Source organism: Megalobrama amblycephala, linkage group LG5, assembly GCF_018812025.1.
Source record: "Megalobrama amblycephala isolate DHTTF-2021 linkage group LG5, ASM1881202v1, whole genome shotgun sequence".
NCBI lineage: Eukaryota > Metazoa > Chordata > Actinopteri > Cypriniformes > Xenocyprididae > Megalobrama > Megalobrama amblycephala.
The window spans coordinates 38010535-38028678 of NC_063048.1; the positions used below are offsets into that span (position 1 = coordinate 38010535).

The window sequence follows — 18144 nt, forward strand, 5'->3', positions numbered from 1 at the left end:
TTGTTAAATTACGAGAACAAATTCGTTAAATTATGAGAAAAAACTCGTTAAATTTCGAGAAAAAAGTTGTTAAATTACGAGAACAAATTCGTTAAATTATGAGAAAAAACTCGTTAAATTTCGAGAAAAAAGTCGAGATAAAATGTTGAGAATAAACTCATTAAATTACGAGAAAAAAACTCATTAAATTTCGAGAAAAAAGTCGAGATAAAATGTTGAGAATAAACTCATTAAATTACGAGAAAAAAACTCATTAAATTTCGAGAAAAAAGTCGAGATAAAATGTTGAGAATAAACTCATTAAATTATGAAACGAACAAATCTCGACTTTTTTGTCGAAATTTAACAACTTTTTTCTCGTAATTTAATGACTTTATTCTCAACATTTTATCTCGACTTTTTTCTCGAAATTTAATGACTTTTTTCTTGAAATTTAATGACTTTTTTCTCGAAATTTAACAACTTTAATCTCGAGACGGTTTTAATTTTTTATTATTGCTTGGCCCTAATCATCTTCCGTACACTTGTTACTGTTCATGGTCAAAAATTATTTGAATTGGAAATGAATGGGAAACTAATTGTACTTTTGGTACTGCGCCCAAACAAACTTTTACTGAAAGCTCATTTTTTGAGATATCAAGCTCAAATTTGGAACACAACTTGTTGTATGGCTTTGATTTTCTCAGTTTTAGAAAATGTACATTTCATATAAAAACTGAAAAAAAAAAATAGTATTTTTGTGCATTTTTCATAACAATAAAAAACTTTTTTTTTAAAATTCACTTTATTATTTGCTATTTTTTATTTCCTTTTCAGCGCTGCACTCATTGTGTTCCGTCTTCAGGTTTGTATTTCCACAGCATGAAGGTAAGATCTTACGGATTTATGAATGAACCGCTCGTTTTAATATCTTCTCAGTCTACTGATATTTGTTATGACATCCACTTCACCAGCTACAGAGCTACCGCAAAAGCAGAAGTTCAAAGACAGAATTCTAAAGATGGTGATGGCTTGTTTCTCTGGCGCTTGAGGTCTATAGCCACATATCAATGTACTGTCAGTCAGTCTCATGAACCCCTATAAAGGATTCATGAAGGATCCTGAAACACTGCACACTTGGACAACCAAAAACTGAAAAAGGCTGCCTTCGGAGGACACGTTCCAAGGCTTTATTTTTTAGCTCAACTGTCACAGAGTAGAAAGCACAGGATTGTGGGATATCAAAGGCAGCGAATGATACATCTATGCTGCCTTCAAATATTGTTCAGATGAAGGTGTCTCAGGAGACAGGAAGTGAAGCTAACTTTGGATTCAGACATGCCTTGATGCCTTCCTACCTTGAAATGCATCATCCACAGACCTTCAGTCTGAACTTCCTAGTGTGTGAAAGTTCTGCGGGTGATCTACTGTCTGACTGCACAAATTCAATGTCCTGTCAGGTGATTAAGTCAGACTTGCAAATGACACTACTATGGCTGCGTTTAATGCCTTCCCTGGCTAACTTCCCTCTGTTTCGTTCACTCAGATGTGTCATTGCTTATGTTGCATGAGATCCCACTACTTGGTTTAAACGGAACGCCCTTGATCACTTGTGCAAGCAGTGCGAGCTGCTGTTGTGACGTCAACCATGTTGCATTTTGGTCTATGGGGCTATCTGAAGTGTACATATGAGGAGACACGCTCCCTCTGTCAAAATCGAGGGGTCAAGGGGGTCTGTCCAAATAAACTTCCCTTGTCAATTTTGACGAAGTTTAACGCACTTCAAAATGGCGGCAGAGATTCTTCTGAGGGGAAGTGCATGTCTAAAAGTGTTAATTGGGCTACTTTTAAGTTGTTGCCACGGGTTGATTTACACCCCTGTATGTACGATTTTGGTGCTTCAACACCCCCAAAACACACTCCAGATGTACAAATTCAGTGGAGATTTCGGCCACCCGATGGAGAAAATTGCATTGGGCTGTTTTTGGGCTACTTTTGTTGCACAGACCTGGCAACCCTGAGTTAAACGCAGCCATTGATTACTGCAAACCTTAGTAAATTGCATAGCATTATTGATTTAAATACTACATTTTGCATCTCTAATGCATATGCAATAAGGTCAGGTGCAAAAATAACTGTCCACTCCTTTTCATTGCTAATTTTTCCACTGCGTGTTTTTAATGCCAAAATAGGGTTAACGTTGGCATAAGCTGTTAGTAAATCTGGGCCTTAATGTTTAAATCTTGTGGTGATACTTTCAACACTGTATTTTAATGATTATCCCAATGCAGTTTCTTGGCCAATAATGTCAGTTTTAAGGGGATTAAATGCAATTTTTTTTTTTTTTTTAAACTTAAAAAAAATCTGTTTTAATGCAGACATCAAGTCAATAATATCAAGTCAAAATTTTTAATGAACACATACAACCAGCAGTTAAACACATTACACAATATGAACAATATAACAATCTGTCACACCATACAATGAAATTGACAAGATGTTCAGCATAGGATAAACGACACAGAAACAGTTTACAGATGTGCTGGTGTGTTTCTGTGCTGGTTACCACTTACAAAAATCACCAATATTTATTCTGCTACACAGATTTAAACAGTCTGTCAATAGTATAAAAAATGAAAGGCAATTGACCATCGAGCCGCCAGTCAAAGACTGCACCAATTTTAATACCAAAGACATCGTCAATGTTTTATTGTGCAAATTATCAATTTCATTTGCAATTACTGGGAATACATTACAAATCTACACTGTACAAAACAACGTCTTCTTACCATTGAGAAATACTTATCCTGAGACCTGGTGCGCAAAACATCCTTCTGATGATCTCTTGTGTTTATGTAACGATGATTACGGACAGATTGTGCTGCTCAACACTATATGCATCATGTGTGGATGAATGCAATAGTGCAAAAATACCCTTCATATTTACCATACTTTAAGATCCTTTCCTTCTGAAAACAGTCAGGATTGTAAATGCAGGAATTCAGTTGTGGCACAGGAATGTGAAACATGAAAGCGTTCATTACAGCAAATATAGAATAATTAAGGAATTGTGGTAAAACAACAGTGTAATGGATGAGTCATTAAACCTGATAAGAACATGTTCTTCATATTTCACTCTAAAATAATAATTAAAATATTTATTTATAAGATCATTAAGGTGTTTTGCATTTTTGTGACAATTAAGCATCTCTCTCAATATATTAATATCAATAATTTTCATTATTGTAATGCATCAGTACAATTTAGTTTAGAGTTCTGTAATTCTCAATTTTCATTACTGTAAAAAATACTTTACAGGATACTGCAGAAGATATAGAGAAGCACAAATATAAAATGAGTTATACAACGTATTAAAACAATTATTAAAATCAGCATAAAGGCAGTACAACAAATACTACCGTTATGTGCTTGATCATCATGTCAAAAGCATTAATAATTTTTTTTTCTTTTGATTTTGAGGTGAAATATGAGCCAGATATTTCTTGACAGATTTTGAGAGATTCATCCAAATACATAGTAAACATGTTTTTTTTTTTTTATCGTAACTTCAGCATTAAAATGATTCATATTTTTGGTGTTTATAGAAAATAAAAAATCTTAAAGGGATAGTTCACCCAAAAATGAAAATTCTGTCATTTATTCACCCTCAAGTTGTTCCAAACCTCTATAAATGTCTTTCTTCCGCTGAACACGAAAGAAAATATTTTAAACAATGTTTGTAACCAAATTGTCCCCATTGACTTTCATAGTATTTTTTTTTCAAGTCAATGGGGTCCATCAACCAACAAGGTTGAGTAAATGATGAGAAAAGTTTCATTTTTTGGCCATCTATCCCTTTAAAGAAGATCTGTCAATGTTTGGCAACTTTGAGCATAACTTCAAGCAACTAGTCTTAAAAACTAAAATGTATTAAATTGCAGCGTGAAGCAGGTAAATGTGAGGAAGGCGACACATGGGCAAACCGTGTTCTGCACGACGAATGGCGCAGAAATCAGCCAGTAGCTGGCTTTGCATTGCATATCCTACAGCTATGGCAGCTTCCTCTTGTATTTGGTGGCAACTGCAATCCGTTGACCCGGGCGCATTAGGTTCCCTCTGCCGTGTTCTGCTCCTGTGGTTTGCGTTTCCTCACTGAGCTCTCTGCTGCCCCCTCTGACGCCGGCTGCTCACTGCCACTGGCTGCTCCGTCTGTCAGCGGCCCTTCCTCTTCGGTCGATTCGTCACCGGACACTCTCTCACTCTCGTTGTCCAGGTCAGACGCGCGTTTCTCCTCCGTCAGTATGTCCTCTACCTCTTCCTCTGACACTTCCTCTTTCACTATCACAACTGCAGAGGTACAAAGAGTGAAATTATTCATTAGATTAGTGAAGGTTCAATAACAACTCTTGACTTTGACCAAGTAAAGTTGTACTTACAAGTAGAGCTGGCCGTTACTATTGGATATGCACAATATATTTACAATTATTTCAATCTGTTCATCAGTTCAAAGTGTCAATTTCAGTGAGTCGATTCAAAACCACTCTAATGTTGACTGAAATCTTTTGTGTGCATTAAGAGTCCAAAATTTGTCATCCTAAAAATTAGTCATGCACAGAAACCTTGCGCACTTGAGTCTGATGCGTATTAATCCGTTGTGAAAAATTCAAAAAACAATACAAAATGTATGCAGAGCAGAGGATGATTGTTGTCCTCGTTCTTCTTAAAAAGAGAAAAAGAAAGAAAATATTGGGTCCATCCAATCCTGTTTTCCAAGCTGTTCATCTGCCATAATCTGTCTTTATATTCCATGTCTTTGTATTCCTCACTCTGTTTGTCATACAGTGCTTGTGCTGCGAGACGAAGGCCCTGTCCCGAATGGCACCCTAAATACTTGCGGTCTATCAACAAGTCCGCACTTTTGTGATGTAAAGCCACTTTGACTGTCGGGTAGAAATCTGCTGCGGCGCTCACTTCAAAAGTGTGCAAGTGTGCATATCGACCCCAAAGGGGGCGCTCTCGAGCACCCTTCTGAAATTGACAAATGGGACACTCTACGATCTTGTAGGGTAAGTGTATATGAAGTGTGCCATTTGGGACAGGGCTGAAGTGGATCAACTTGTCAGACGCCATCCATTCTGGATTCTGGCGTTTGCTTGTACGGTGGCTCTGAATTGTCAAAAAAAACTCTCAAATTGCTTGCTACGGATGCGGAAAATGCAGAAAATTGAACCCAAACCAATTTTTTTTTATGACGGAAGGACGTTACGGAGGCAGTGTGTAAACGTGATTGACACAACGTGAGGTCGTATTTATTTTTTAACGTGTGAAAATTTCGGATGAGAAACCTTAAGGACCTTAAGTCTTGTTTTCTGAAAAATGTATAAAACTTCAGTGACTTTTCCCTTAAAAGAAGGTCAGAAAAAAGATTTTCCCTTTAAATTATGCTCATTTTTCTGATTTTTCTGAATATTTTTCTTTCTTTAGGCTTAAATTCCTTTATTTATTTTTCTTCAGAAAAGAAGACTTAATATCTTGTGTATATAACTTCTTAAATAAATGTATCTTAGGGTTATTAAAGTTGCCAGCCACCGCCAGCGTTTTTGATCATTTTCACAAAAATTTCATGGGCTTCAGAATATTTTGACGTATTAATATGTGAACATGCAACATCAAAAGAAAGAACAGAGATCTGCTTTTAAACAACAACAAAAACTGTTTCCTTTTAGGTTCATGCATTCATTTCTTTATCAACACTTGAATGGGGGTTTTCTAAGTTTTTTCTAAGTTTCCTAAAAAAAAAAGAAAAAAAAAAGCAATGCTTTTATCGCTTGTTTCTGCTCATTGTTTGCCTGTTTTGATCCAGAGAGTCTGTTCTCTTTCAGAAGATGTGTAATAGCGCCCCCTACAGTGTAACAGTGAAAACATGGAAAGCTGGAAAATTCCGTCAATGGCAGGGAAAGAGTTAACATTTTCATATTTAATAACGTGCTAAAACTATTCTGAGAGTTGTCATGATTGAACTAATGTATACTAATGGGACCTTATTATGTGATACCAAAAATAGCAGGCAATATACAATAATAAAACAGCAGAATGTAACGCTCTTACTAAACATAAGAAATTACAGCATCTGTAAAAACATTGTACAATTAATTAAAACTAAAAAGTGTAGTGCAAAGAAATTGTTTCTAATCTCACCTGTTTTGTCTTCTCTGTGCTTTGGTCTGGATGGCCAAATGCAGTCAGCGATCAGAACCAGCATCTAATTGAGATATTTATTATTAGACCGAGTGATTATTTCAAACCCACCAGTGGAAGTTCACTTTTGAAAGTTTGATCCACTACATGCGAGCAGAGAACCACCCACTGTATCCTCAAAAGAGCCGCAGAATCGACCAGCGTTACACAACGCACAGTTGTATAATGTAGGAACATCTTTATTTCAAAATGCATTATATAATTCCTTCTGCAGCAAGTCATCATGTATCTGTATGTGCGATTTGCTTCGTAGAGCGCTCGCATTCGATGAAGTCAAGTGCACTTTGTTGGGTCCCTTCGGTAAATGGTCTTTTTAGATCAGTGCTGCGGATGGTCCGTTTGCAGGAAGATTTATGCATGAGATACTTTCATGCAAAGAGTAAAGCTTATCACTCTATGCTTTGAACATGAATAATACATTAACCTATCTAAACTGTGAAAATGATGTTTTTAAACTTACCAGGCCGAGTATCAGTCCCATAAAGAGTGTGATGATGGCAAATATCACATAAGAACCCCAGGAAGGAATACCGAGAGTGTTCGTCAGGTACGTGTGGATTTGCTGGGATAAACGGACAAAACAGGGATATAATCAATATATGTAAAAGACAGGTTTCCATTCAGTGAATGAAAGCATAAAGCTCCAAAAAGGACATAAAAGTATCAGTAACACATACAACTTTTCATTTCAATTATGTATTAGTAAATTATTAATAAATGCTTTACAAGTATTTTTCAAAAACTGATGTTCTTACTCAGTATTTTTGTATTTTTTTTCCTAGTACAAATATCTAAGCAGCACACTTGGCACCGTTTTTATTTATTGCCTTTTTTGTATCATCATAAATTATGTATCATTTGAAAGCTTATAAACTCAAAATTCATCCTTGAAATTGGACATTGCTTTACCATGGAAACGGTACTTTAATTCCTTTAGCGGTCTCCTCCCCCAAGTGGGCGTTGTCATGTTTCATATTACAAAAATTATTTTGATTACAAAACTTTTCTAATCTTGACAAAACACGTATTGTCAAAGGTCTGAATCTCAAGCTTCCATATTTGGTGTCTGTTTTGTGATTGAAGTGATATTTGGACAGAAATTTGCATCAAAATGCATCAAATAAATTTCAATATAATGTGGGGTCACCCGGTGGCTGTTTTTGGTACAACGCCCAAAACAAAATCTCATGGGAACTTAAATTTTTGTGATATCAACTTCAAATTTGGAACACAACTTGGTTAGACATATGGCTTTACGGAAGAGGATTAGGGCCAAGCAATAATAAAAAAATAAAACCATCTCGAGATTAAAGTTGTTAAATTTCGAGAAAAAAGTCGAAATAAAATGTTGAGAATAAACTCATTCAATTACGAGAAAAAAGTCGTTAAATTTCAAGAAAAAAGTCAAGATAAAATGTTGAGAATAAAGTCATTAAATTACGAGAAAAAAGTCGAGATAAAATGTTGAGAATAAACTCGTTAAATTACGAGAAAAAAGTTGTTAAATTACGAGAACAAATTCGTTAAATTATGAGAAAAATGTCGTTAAATTTCAAGAAAAAAGTCGAGATAAAATGTTGAGAATAAAGTCATTAAATTACAAGAAAAAAGTTGTTAAATTACGAGAACAAATTCGTTAAATTATGAGAAAAATGTCGTTAAATTTCAAGAAAAAAGTTGAGATAAAATGTTGAGAATAAAGTCATTAAATTACGAGAAAAAAGTCGTTAAATTACGAGAACAAATTCGTTAAATTATGAGAAAAATGTCTAAATTTCGAGAAAAAAGTCGAGATAAAATGTTGAGAATAAAGTCATTAAATTACGAGAAAAAAGTCATTAAATTAAGAGAAAAAAATTGTTAAATTACAAGAACAAATTCGTTAAATTATGAGAAAAATGTCGTTAAATTTCAAGAAAAAAGTTGAGATAAAATGTTGAGAATAAAGTCATTAAATTACGAGAAAAAAGTCGTTAAATTACGAGAACAAATTCGTTAAATTATGAGAAAAATGTCGTTAAATTTCGAGAAAAAAGTCGAGATAAAATGTTGAGAATAAAGTCATTAAATTACAAGAAAAAAGTTGTTAAATTACGAGAACAAATTCGTTAAATTATGAAAAAAATTTCGTTAAATTTCGAGAAAAAAGTCGAGATAAAATGTTGAGAATAAAGTCATTAAATTACGAGAAAAAAGTCATTAAATTATGAGAAAAAAGTCATGAAATTATGAGAACAAATTCGTAATTTAACTAATTTGTTCTCCTAATTTAACAACTTTTTTCTCATAATTTAACGAGTTTATTCTCAACATTTTATTTCGACTTTTTTCTCGAAATTTAACAACTTTAATCTTGAGATGGTTTTATTTTTTCATTATTGCTTGGCCCTAATCCTCTTTCATATGGCTTTGATTTTATATCAGTTTTAGAGTAAAAATTATTTTGTAAAATATATATTTTATATAATACATTATTCACGTCTATGCAAAAAATTGGGGGTTAAATCAAGATATGTTTACTTGAGAGCAAAATGACTGATATTGATACAGATGAAATTATATTAAGTCTTGTTTTCTAAAAAAAAAAAAAAAAGATCAAAATGAAGTGAAATTTTGCTTAAAACAAGAAAAAATATCTGCCAGTTGAGTCAGTTGAGCTTTCCCTTTGAATTAAAGTTTATTATTCTGATCCCATTGGCAGATGATTTTCTTATTTTAAGCATAAACAAGTAATTATGATTTTTTTGATAATGTACTTATGCATTTTATTGCGAGTGCCAGGAGCTTGCAGAGAGAGCCCGCCCATGCTCTCTTCTGATTGGCTGTGATTTTTGATTGACTTTATCGCGTCTAGTGTGGACAGAAAAATTGTTTGTCGCTGAAATCGCATCGTGTCTGGTTAGGACATGCTGTTATATGGACTACTCTGATATTTTTCATCCTTTTTGGACCAGCGTGAACATCATAAGTGTTCAGAATGAGTAAACGATGTCAATTTTAAAGACAAAACTACAGAACAAACTGCAAAATGTTTCTTACTCTGATCCACACCGAGAGACGAAACAGATTAGCCATCCCTGACATCCTGTAAAAGAATACAATTATTTTACTCTCACAAAATGTACATGTGAGATTTCATGAAGCAAACACTTCAGCACTTTTGCAGACAGGAAAGGTTTTATTTACAGAAGAGAAGATGGTGACTTCCATCCTGGCACCGGCTCAACCAGCGCCCACTTTTGGTCCACAACATAAGCTTGGATATCCTCAATAGTCCGTGATGAAACGTATTTGCGGAAATTTCCATCCTTAGCGCTGTGGGTTAGATGGGTTTATACTTTGAATTACACAATGAACTTTTTTAATGGAAAAGAAAAGGAACCTGAAAGAAGATTTTAAACGAGTTTTGTCAGAACACCTGAGGGAATGTAAATTCAGCCATCTGAGGACTTACTGAAAAATAGTCGGCAGTGTTGTAACCAGAAACCTCCCACTCAGACCTGCAGAACAAAAGAAGAGAGGACGGAAATATTGATGCAGAGAGAAGAGCGAGCACATCCTATACTGGGCAAAAGAATCCCTTCGGCATGGGAAGGCGGTATACGGTCTATAGCGGAGCTGTAATACGAGTACAGCCTGACAGCTTCCTGACAGAGACACAGTAAAAGGCGTTTTCTCCCCGGCAGCTGAGATTTGCAAGAGAGACGCCATTCAGAAGAACAAGACAACACCAGCACTATTAGCTTTGATTGCTTTTAAAATGTAATTAGTGTTCAAAGGGAATCGGGTCTGGATATAATGGTATTAAAGAGGACCTATTATGCTTTTTTACATCTTTCTTTAGTGTGTAATGTTGATGTTTGAGCATGAAAGCGTCCCTCCAGCGGGAGTTCGTCTCTATATCAGTGTCAGTGTTTCTGTAGTCTTGAGTTTTCTTCCGGGAACGAACACGTCACAGTTTTCCTCGTTTAAATAATTCATACACAGAATGTATGAATTATTTAATTTACGGGGCCTGGTTGAGTTAGTTGAAACTGGCGGTTATGGTAAGGGCGGGACATTTCCCCAAACACCAATCACAACACACTGCTCCAGCCGACCAATAAGAGCACACTGTGCTGCTCAGAAGGCGGGGCTTCATAGAGACAGGAACTAAACAGATGCTGCGTCCCAATTCACCTACTTATACTACGCCCTAAAAGTATGTACTCTTTCTGTGAACGAAAAATACATACTTTTGAGTGTGCAGCAAAAGAGTAGGGGCATACTATTAAGTCATACAATTGCGTCTTTTCTCTCTGTTGCATCCTGTCACGGTAAACTGTCCTGTCAATCATCTTACATCCTCTATCACATTTCATTTAGCTAATTTCCTACCGTATCGGAGAGAAATGCAGAAGCATGTTGATCTGCAGTCGCGAGTCTTTCATGTGGAGAACTCTCTTCATATTAATGCATAATGATGCATTTAAAAGTTAATGGCCAATCGGATCTTTATAAAAGTCCACATTGGTATTGCAGATGAAATATAACACAGATAACATTAGATAAATATTTTCTATCAGGTTAAACTGATTATTAGTCACTCAAACCTCTCACCGTCGGTCACGCATATCCGCCATGTTTTGTAGTTTTTTAACACTTTTTACTCGTGTTTGTAGTTCTGAACTGAATCCTCGTCCAAAGCGCAATGGGTTGTGGGCAATATTAGCCTTTATAGTGTGCACGGATCCACACTTCAAAAATCTACCAGAAATAGTAGACCATCCGGGAACTTTTGGCATACTCTTTTCAACGTACTATGCTTTGGGACACACTTCTTTTAATCTCACATACTATTTAGGATGGATAGTATGGACATTGGGAGAGTGTTACTGACAGACTGGGAAGAGATTCAATTCGATTTGATTACGATTATCTTGTCAACGATTTGATTTGATTCCACGATGCATTGCATCCTCAATTTTAAATATTACTGCACATGGCTGTGACTGCATTTGCATCGATGAATACAAGCAGTCAGATAGATGAACTTCCTTTTTATCTCACTCCAAGTAATCACACTTCCTGAATGAAGCAAACATCAAACAAAACTTCTGAAAAAGTCTGAACACAGCAGATGAAAGAAGCATTTAGAACTAATAAACGCTAGTAAATACTAAAAGTGCATGAAACAAGTGTCAAATAGTGTACTTAAATCACAATAACGCTCACACACACTCTCTCTCACATGCTTGCACGCTGTAAATGTTAAAATAGTATCAAAGGCTAAAAACACGTCAATTTTAACGTCAACAACACATAAAATACGTGTATTTAACGCGTTGATTTTTCCATGCGCAAACAACACTTGTGTAAAGTGTGAAATATGTGTGAAATACACATTTTGTGTGTTGTTGACATGGTTAAAATTCACGTTTTTTTGGCCCTTTTGGCCTTCGATAAAATAGCAGATGCATTTTTTTTTTACTCGCTTTTGTGTTTCACCTCCCTCCGCCATTTTACGCTAGAGCGAGAAGCACGTGTGTGACGAATGACGTCAGAGAAACGTCAGTAGCTTATAATCGATTATGGTCTATTACTGCGTCGATGCAGAATCGTCCATGTCCTCATTGTGATGCATCATAGAAATGATTCATATCAACACCCCTATGCTTAAAGCTGCAGTCTGTACGTTTTGCCTCTGTCGCCATCTTTGTTTGAAACCTGCAATTGCAGTTATTTGTGGAATTATCATCTTTATATTCTCAGCGTGAATGAATCTAATGTTTGCTGTCAGTCATCGGTGTGGATACTGTACCACAGAATCACAGATTGTAGTTTTGGAAGAATGACCAATATAAGAATTTTTACTGGAAAATATCATCTGAACAAGTAAGTAACATTTCTGCCACTTTTATTCTGACCATCTGAGAAAAAAAGCATTAGGCCTACAATAAATCACACTGCCAATGATGATTAAATCTAACGATCGCTTAGCTCAGATCACGCCAAACCGTGCAAATTATTATTACTGTTCTCAAATTGTTAATGTTAACAACATTAGCATTGCGTGACTATGTGTATTTAGTGTGTATTAGCGTTACCTGTAGATTTCAATTTCTGTAGCCACTCCACAGTCCAAAGTCTTTTGCTTTTTGACTACGGGTGAATCTCCAGTTGTCACTGATGATTGTCATTTGTCACTTTCTGGATTACAATCCGCCATCAAAATGATAAGTTTAATTATTACATAATGGGAAAAGGCTATAAATGCCATATAGCTACTAGCTGGGACTCCTTCTTTATGTAAACAGACGTGATGTAATAACGTAAAGACGAACCGCTACATGCTCAAATTTCCCACGGAAACCTACCAGTGCCGATTTTATCGGGCTAAGGTAAGGAGATCGTTTTGAACACTAGCTGGTTATGTACTTGCTCAAAAATTGATTTTGGATAAAAAAAAGTTACAGACTGCAGCTTTATGATGTACACAACAAACATGGCTGAAAATAACCGCAGTAGGAATTAAATTTAGTGACATCCTGTTATATCAGTCATCATATTAAAAGCCCAACTCAAGTCCCGCTGTCGTAGAGTTAATTTGAGCCACATGACGACTCTTAAAGAGAGTCTGTGAAGAGCTCTGTGTGTCCAAAGAATCCAGCAGTGTTCCTGCTCAAACGCCAGACACGCTGCAGTTGATCAAACGAGGCGTTCACACTGTTGATAGTGTCACACGCTCATGATTACACTATATGCAACAGCTCAACCTGTTTTACAGCATTAGCCTCACTGTTTAAGTCTTTTGTTTTAACTCTACTGTTGCATAATGTGAAGAGGAGTTCCAAAATAATTAAAATTCACTGGATTAGCCAGTATATATGCATTACATGGTTATTATATAATATATAAAGCAGTAAAATAAATGCATTGTGATATATTTTGTTTGCATGACATAAAATTGTCCATGCTATTTTTTATTTTCATTCTTCCCCCAAGACACCGAGACAGACAGTCAAACCTGGTTGTTGTGTAACATCAACCCTGCCCACTGATATGCCCAGACTTTCACTTTGTCTTCCTAGATTCTCCCAGTCTGCTTGTAAATGTTGGCACGCAGGACACCAAGGTGCATAACTGTAATAAAACACATGAAACAGAGCAGCAATTCATTTACATGGATGCATGCATGCATGCATAAATAATATATGATTTATTTTTAACTCCCTGCATGCTGTGTAAATGTGGGCGTGACCCTAATGATGAGATCATATTCACCATAAGCCAGTATAAACACAATAACATCCACAATATGTGTGCATATAGATGCTTAATGCATGACATGACGATTTGCATATATTATTGCAGCAAAAAAAGAGCGATGTTTATAAACACTTCCGGTTGCAACTCAGCACATCCTTCACTGCATAACAAACACATGAACAGAATAAACGGATACATTGTTGCAGAGCGTTATAGAATCCCGCGCTGCTGATCAGATCAACGCATTTCAATCATTCACAGTAGCAGCTCACGGATCAGATGAGATCACACACACACACACACACACACACACACACACACACACACATATACTCACAATTTGATCATCCACTCGCCCTGCAGGATGAGCGTCCAGTTCGCATCGGCCACCGTCAGCACGTTATTAACCTCCGTCTGAGCGTTTACTCGACACACAAGCAGCAGAAATACAGCAGAGATCCAACATGAACTTCTGCCATATTTCTGCATGTCCGCTCGTGTCAGTCCCGCCATATTGCTGCAGGAGCACATGATTCAACTGAAGCAGGAAATACAGCAGCAGCAGCAGCGCTTAAAGCTGAACTCGACAGATGTGCATTAGCACCTCTGCAGAAACACACAAGCCTATATACACTATTACACATTCATCCGTATGTTATTGATTAATAATAATTAAAATTATATAATTTACTATAACAACAATAATAATAAAGAATTAATTAAATGCATTTATTATTAGAATATTATTGCATTAAATTATCTCAGTCCCCCTGTAGTCAGTAATTTTATCCCTTAAAACTATCTTTGATAATCAAAATGGCATATTTAAAACTAATTTCTTCATGCCTTAAATAGCTTGAATGTAACTACACCCGCCTCCACTCACGACGTCAGAGTTTTAAAGAGAAAATGCTCAGAAATGGTGATGAATTTGCACACAGTTTGTCTTAAAGCATATTAAAAACACCACATAGACATATAAACGACATTAAAAACCACAGAGGGGGCTTTAAGTTAAGAATAATGGGCAAGCGTAAGGATTTGAGTGAGTTTGACAAGGACTAATTTGTGATGGCTGGACGACTGGGTCAGAGCATCTCCAAACTGCAGCTCTTGTGGGGTGTTCCCAGTCTGCAGTGGTCAGTGTCTATCAAAAGTGCTCCAAGGAAGGAACAGTGGTGAACCGGCGACAGGGACATGGCCGGCCAAGGTGAGGAGCGAAGGCTGGCCCGTGTGGTCCGATCCAACAGACGAGCTACTGTAGCTCAAACTGCTCCAGAAGTTAATGCTGGTTCTGATAGAAAGGTGTCAGAATACACCGTGCATCACAGTTTGTTGCATATGGAGCTGCAGACCAGTCAGGGTGTCCATGCTGACCCCTGTCCACCGCCGAAAGAGCCAACAGTGGACACGTGAGCTTCAGAACTGGACCACGGAGCAATGGAAGAAGGTGGTCTGGTCTGATGAATGGCCGGGTGCGTGTGCGTCTCTTACCTGGGGAACACATTGCACCAGGATGCATTATGGGAAGAAGGCAAGCCGGCGGAGGCAGTGTGATGTTTTGGACAATGTTCTTCTGGGAAACCTTGGGTCCTGCCATCCATGTGGATGTTACTTTGACACGTACCACCTACCTAAGCATTGTTGCAGACCATGTACACCCTTTCATAGAAACGGTATTCACTGGTGGCTGTGGCCTCTTTCAGCAGGATAATGCTCCTGCCACAAAGCAAAAATGCTTCAGGAATGGTTTGAGGAGCACAACAACGGGTTTGAGATGTTGACTTGGCCTCCAAATTCTCCAGATCTCAATCCAATCGAGCATCTGTGGGATGTGCTGAACAAACAAGTCCGATCCATGGAGGCTCCACCTCACAACTTACAGGACTTAAAGGATCTGCTGCTAACATCTTGGTGCAGATACCACAGCACACCTTCAGGGGTCTAGAGGAGTCCATGCCTCGACGGGTCAGGGCTGTTTTGGGACCAACTCAATATTAGGAACGTGCTCATAATGTTATGCCTGATCGGTGTATACAAAGAAACCTGTCTCAGGGTGTGTTATCTAATCTAGCCCACACACTGTGAATTAAAGGGTGGATTTCACAAAGTTACGTTATTTCCTCTATATGTGAGCACAGTTCAGGAACTGCCTTACATAACACAACATGCTATATAACTTTGAAAAACCTGTTTGCTACAGATATAATAAAAACCAAAAATGCTCAGATGAGGTTTTGTCCAAATCATTTTAATATATTTTGCTACATTGAGAATTTTAAACTACTCTGTTGAATCACACCTGAAATATATTATTATATAACAGGTAAATTAATCTTTATGTACTTTAGTCAGTCAGTTAAAGCCAATATAAAATAGTAACATAATTGCTGTTTTTATTATCTTGTGGGTTTCCCAAACATGGAACTGAAACAAGATGCATGAATATGGCTGATATAATTATAAACCATAATCATATTGAGTATCTGACAATATTAATATATTATAGGCCTAATTATAATCATTGGTCTGAATTAATATTGATGCAGCCTAATAATAACATTCATTAACTGAACATGAAGAACAAGCTCATTTTTTAGAAATGTATCCTACATGCTCTTTTGTTTTGCATTTGATAAATAAGCTTATATTTGTTTATAAGAGATGAAAGAAAATGAGAAATTAATATACTTCTATAATGTGTCATTGAATTCAGTGCTGAATTGTACAGGATAAAGATTCTCAGATGAGGAAGAGGAAAAAATGACTTAAAAGGGACATATTCTTTGTTTGATTGTGATCTCATTTCAAAAGAAATGTATAATGATGTCCATAACAAATAATTATCTGCTATTGCCATATTCTTATCACATTAATGAGAATGATTTTGTCAGGACATATGTATTTTTTCCCCAAGCAAAAAAAGTGTATTAACTGAAAACAAATACCATATAAATACTTTATAACATAAATAACATTTTTTCACATTACAATAGGTTCTGAAAGTATAGGGTGTACAAGTGCTTAACCCTAATTGGGTGTTTGGGGTTAATATGACCCTATTTGAACTTTCTTTAGTTAAAAAACATGGTTCCCTTCATCTGAGTGGCAAGATTTTGTGACTTTTTTACAATATCAATCCACACACACACACAGGTGTGTGTTCACTGTTCGCTCCTGTCCATATCTGCTTATTGCAGATATGGACAGGATTTTTAAATTTTTATTTTATTGATTTTATTTACTTTTTTAAAATGAATTTCTTATTCTAAAGTTAATAATTTGTATACATTTGGATCATTGAAATAAATAATATGTGATTACAATCAGGTCTTGTCTTTTAGAGGAATCTTTTGTGGCATTATTGCAAATTTATGTGGCATTATTGCAAAAACAAGATGCTTCAAAAGACCTCAAACAAAAAAATGTAAACTTGGACAAAAATACTGATTTAATGTATTTTATAATGTTTAAATATATATTCACAAAATATACATCACAAAAGCTGTTTAAGAGCAGTTAAGCCCTGGGTATACTTCATTTTTTTACATGTACACTAGTGTACGCACACAGTTGAACCATTTGACTCATATGTGTTCACAGGCATTCGACGCATGCGCAGTTTTGAGCAATCTCTCGCCAAGAGTTACAACCCATGTAAACATCTTTGTATTCTTTCATGCTAGAGTTGTCCAAATGAAGGTACTTTCTAACCTCTTCACACAATCTCTCGTCTATAGGCCTCCGTTGTCGCTGTAGCTCGCATGTGTTCCGTTCTGTTCTGTTTATGCAGTTTTTCTTTGACTACCTTGTGAATCGACGCCCCCAGTGCATGGTTGCCACCTTGTGGATAAATTAATTACAGCAAAAAAATTAATGCAAAAATTAAAATTAAAATTAATGCCCATATCCGACCTGCACGTACAAGTATGGGCTGTTACAAAAATCTGTTGGTGCACGTACAGTACGTGTGTAATCTTCTAAATTTGTGTCACGTGCACTGTACGCCGACCCTCGCATATGCATAAAAAGTGAAGTATACTTTGGGCTTTAGCCACATCCAGGAAAATTAAAGGTGCCCTAGAATCAAAAATTGAATTTACCTTGGCATAGTTGAATCACAAGAGTTTAGTACATGGAAATGACATACAGTGAGTCTCAAACTCCATTGTTTCCTCCTTCTTATATAAATCTCATTTGTTTAAAAGACCTTCGAAGAACAGGCGAATCTCAACATAACACTGACTGTTACGTAACAGTCGGGATCATTAATATGCACGCCCCCAATATTTGCATATGCCAGCCCATGTTCAAGGCATTAGACAAGGGCAGCCAGTATTAACGTCTGGATCTGTGCACAGCTGAATCATCAGACTAGGTAAGCAAGCAAGAACAACAGCGAAAAATGGCAGATGGAGCGATAATAACTGACATGATCCATGATAACATGATATTTTTAGTGATATTTGTAAATTGTCTTAATAAATTTTTCGTTAGCATGTTGCTAATGTACTGTTAAATGTGGTTAAAGTTACCATCGTTTATTATTGTATTCACGGAGACAAGAGAGCCATATATAGCCGTTTATAAATCTCTCCAACAGTGTGTAATGTTAGCTTTAGCCACGGAGCACTATCAAACTCATTCAGAATCAAATGT

At 36.3% G+C, this 18144-nt stretch overlaps 1 protein-coding gene across 1 annotated transcript; it reads right to left on the reverse strand.

The window, feature by feature from the left end:
* Positions 1–2374: 2374 nt before the first annotated feature.
* tmx4 (thioredoxin-related transmembrane protein 4) lies at positions 2375–14028 on the reverse strand. The gene is made up of 8 exons (XM_048192207.1): positions 13823–14028; positions 13244–13359; positions 9692–9737; positions 9424–9552; positions 9277–9322; positions 6698–6799; positions 6178–6241; positions 2375–4326 (listed from the first exon to the last, which is right to left on the reverse strand). Exons 1-8 carry the CDS (start codon positions 14014–14016, stop codon positions 4085–4087), a joined length of 939 nt encoding a protein of 312 aa, XP_048048164.1. The 5' UTR covers positions 14017–14028; the 3' UTR covers positions 2375–4084.
* Between the last annotated feature and the right edge of the window lie 4116 nt (positions 14029–18144).

Excerpts from the sequence above, each read along its gene's own strand:
- tmx4 (XM_048192207.1), bottom strand. The coding sequence starts at position 14,016 with ATGTGCTCCTGCAGCAATATGGCGGGACTGACACGAGCGGACATGCAG. Across the intron at positions 9,323-9,423 it reads AAGTCACCATCTTCTCTTCT|GATGTCAGGGATGGCTAATC; the intron begins GTAAATAAAACC and ends ATTCTTTTACAG. Across the intron at positions 6,800-9,276 it reads GTCTCTCGGTGTGGATCAGA|CAAATCCACACGTACCTGAC; the intron begins GTAAGAAACATT and ends CGTTTATCCCAG.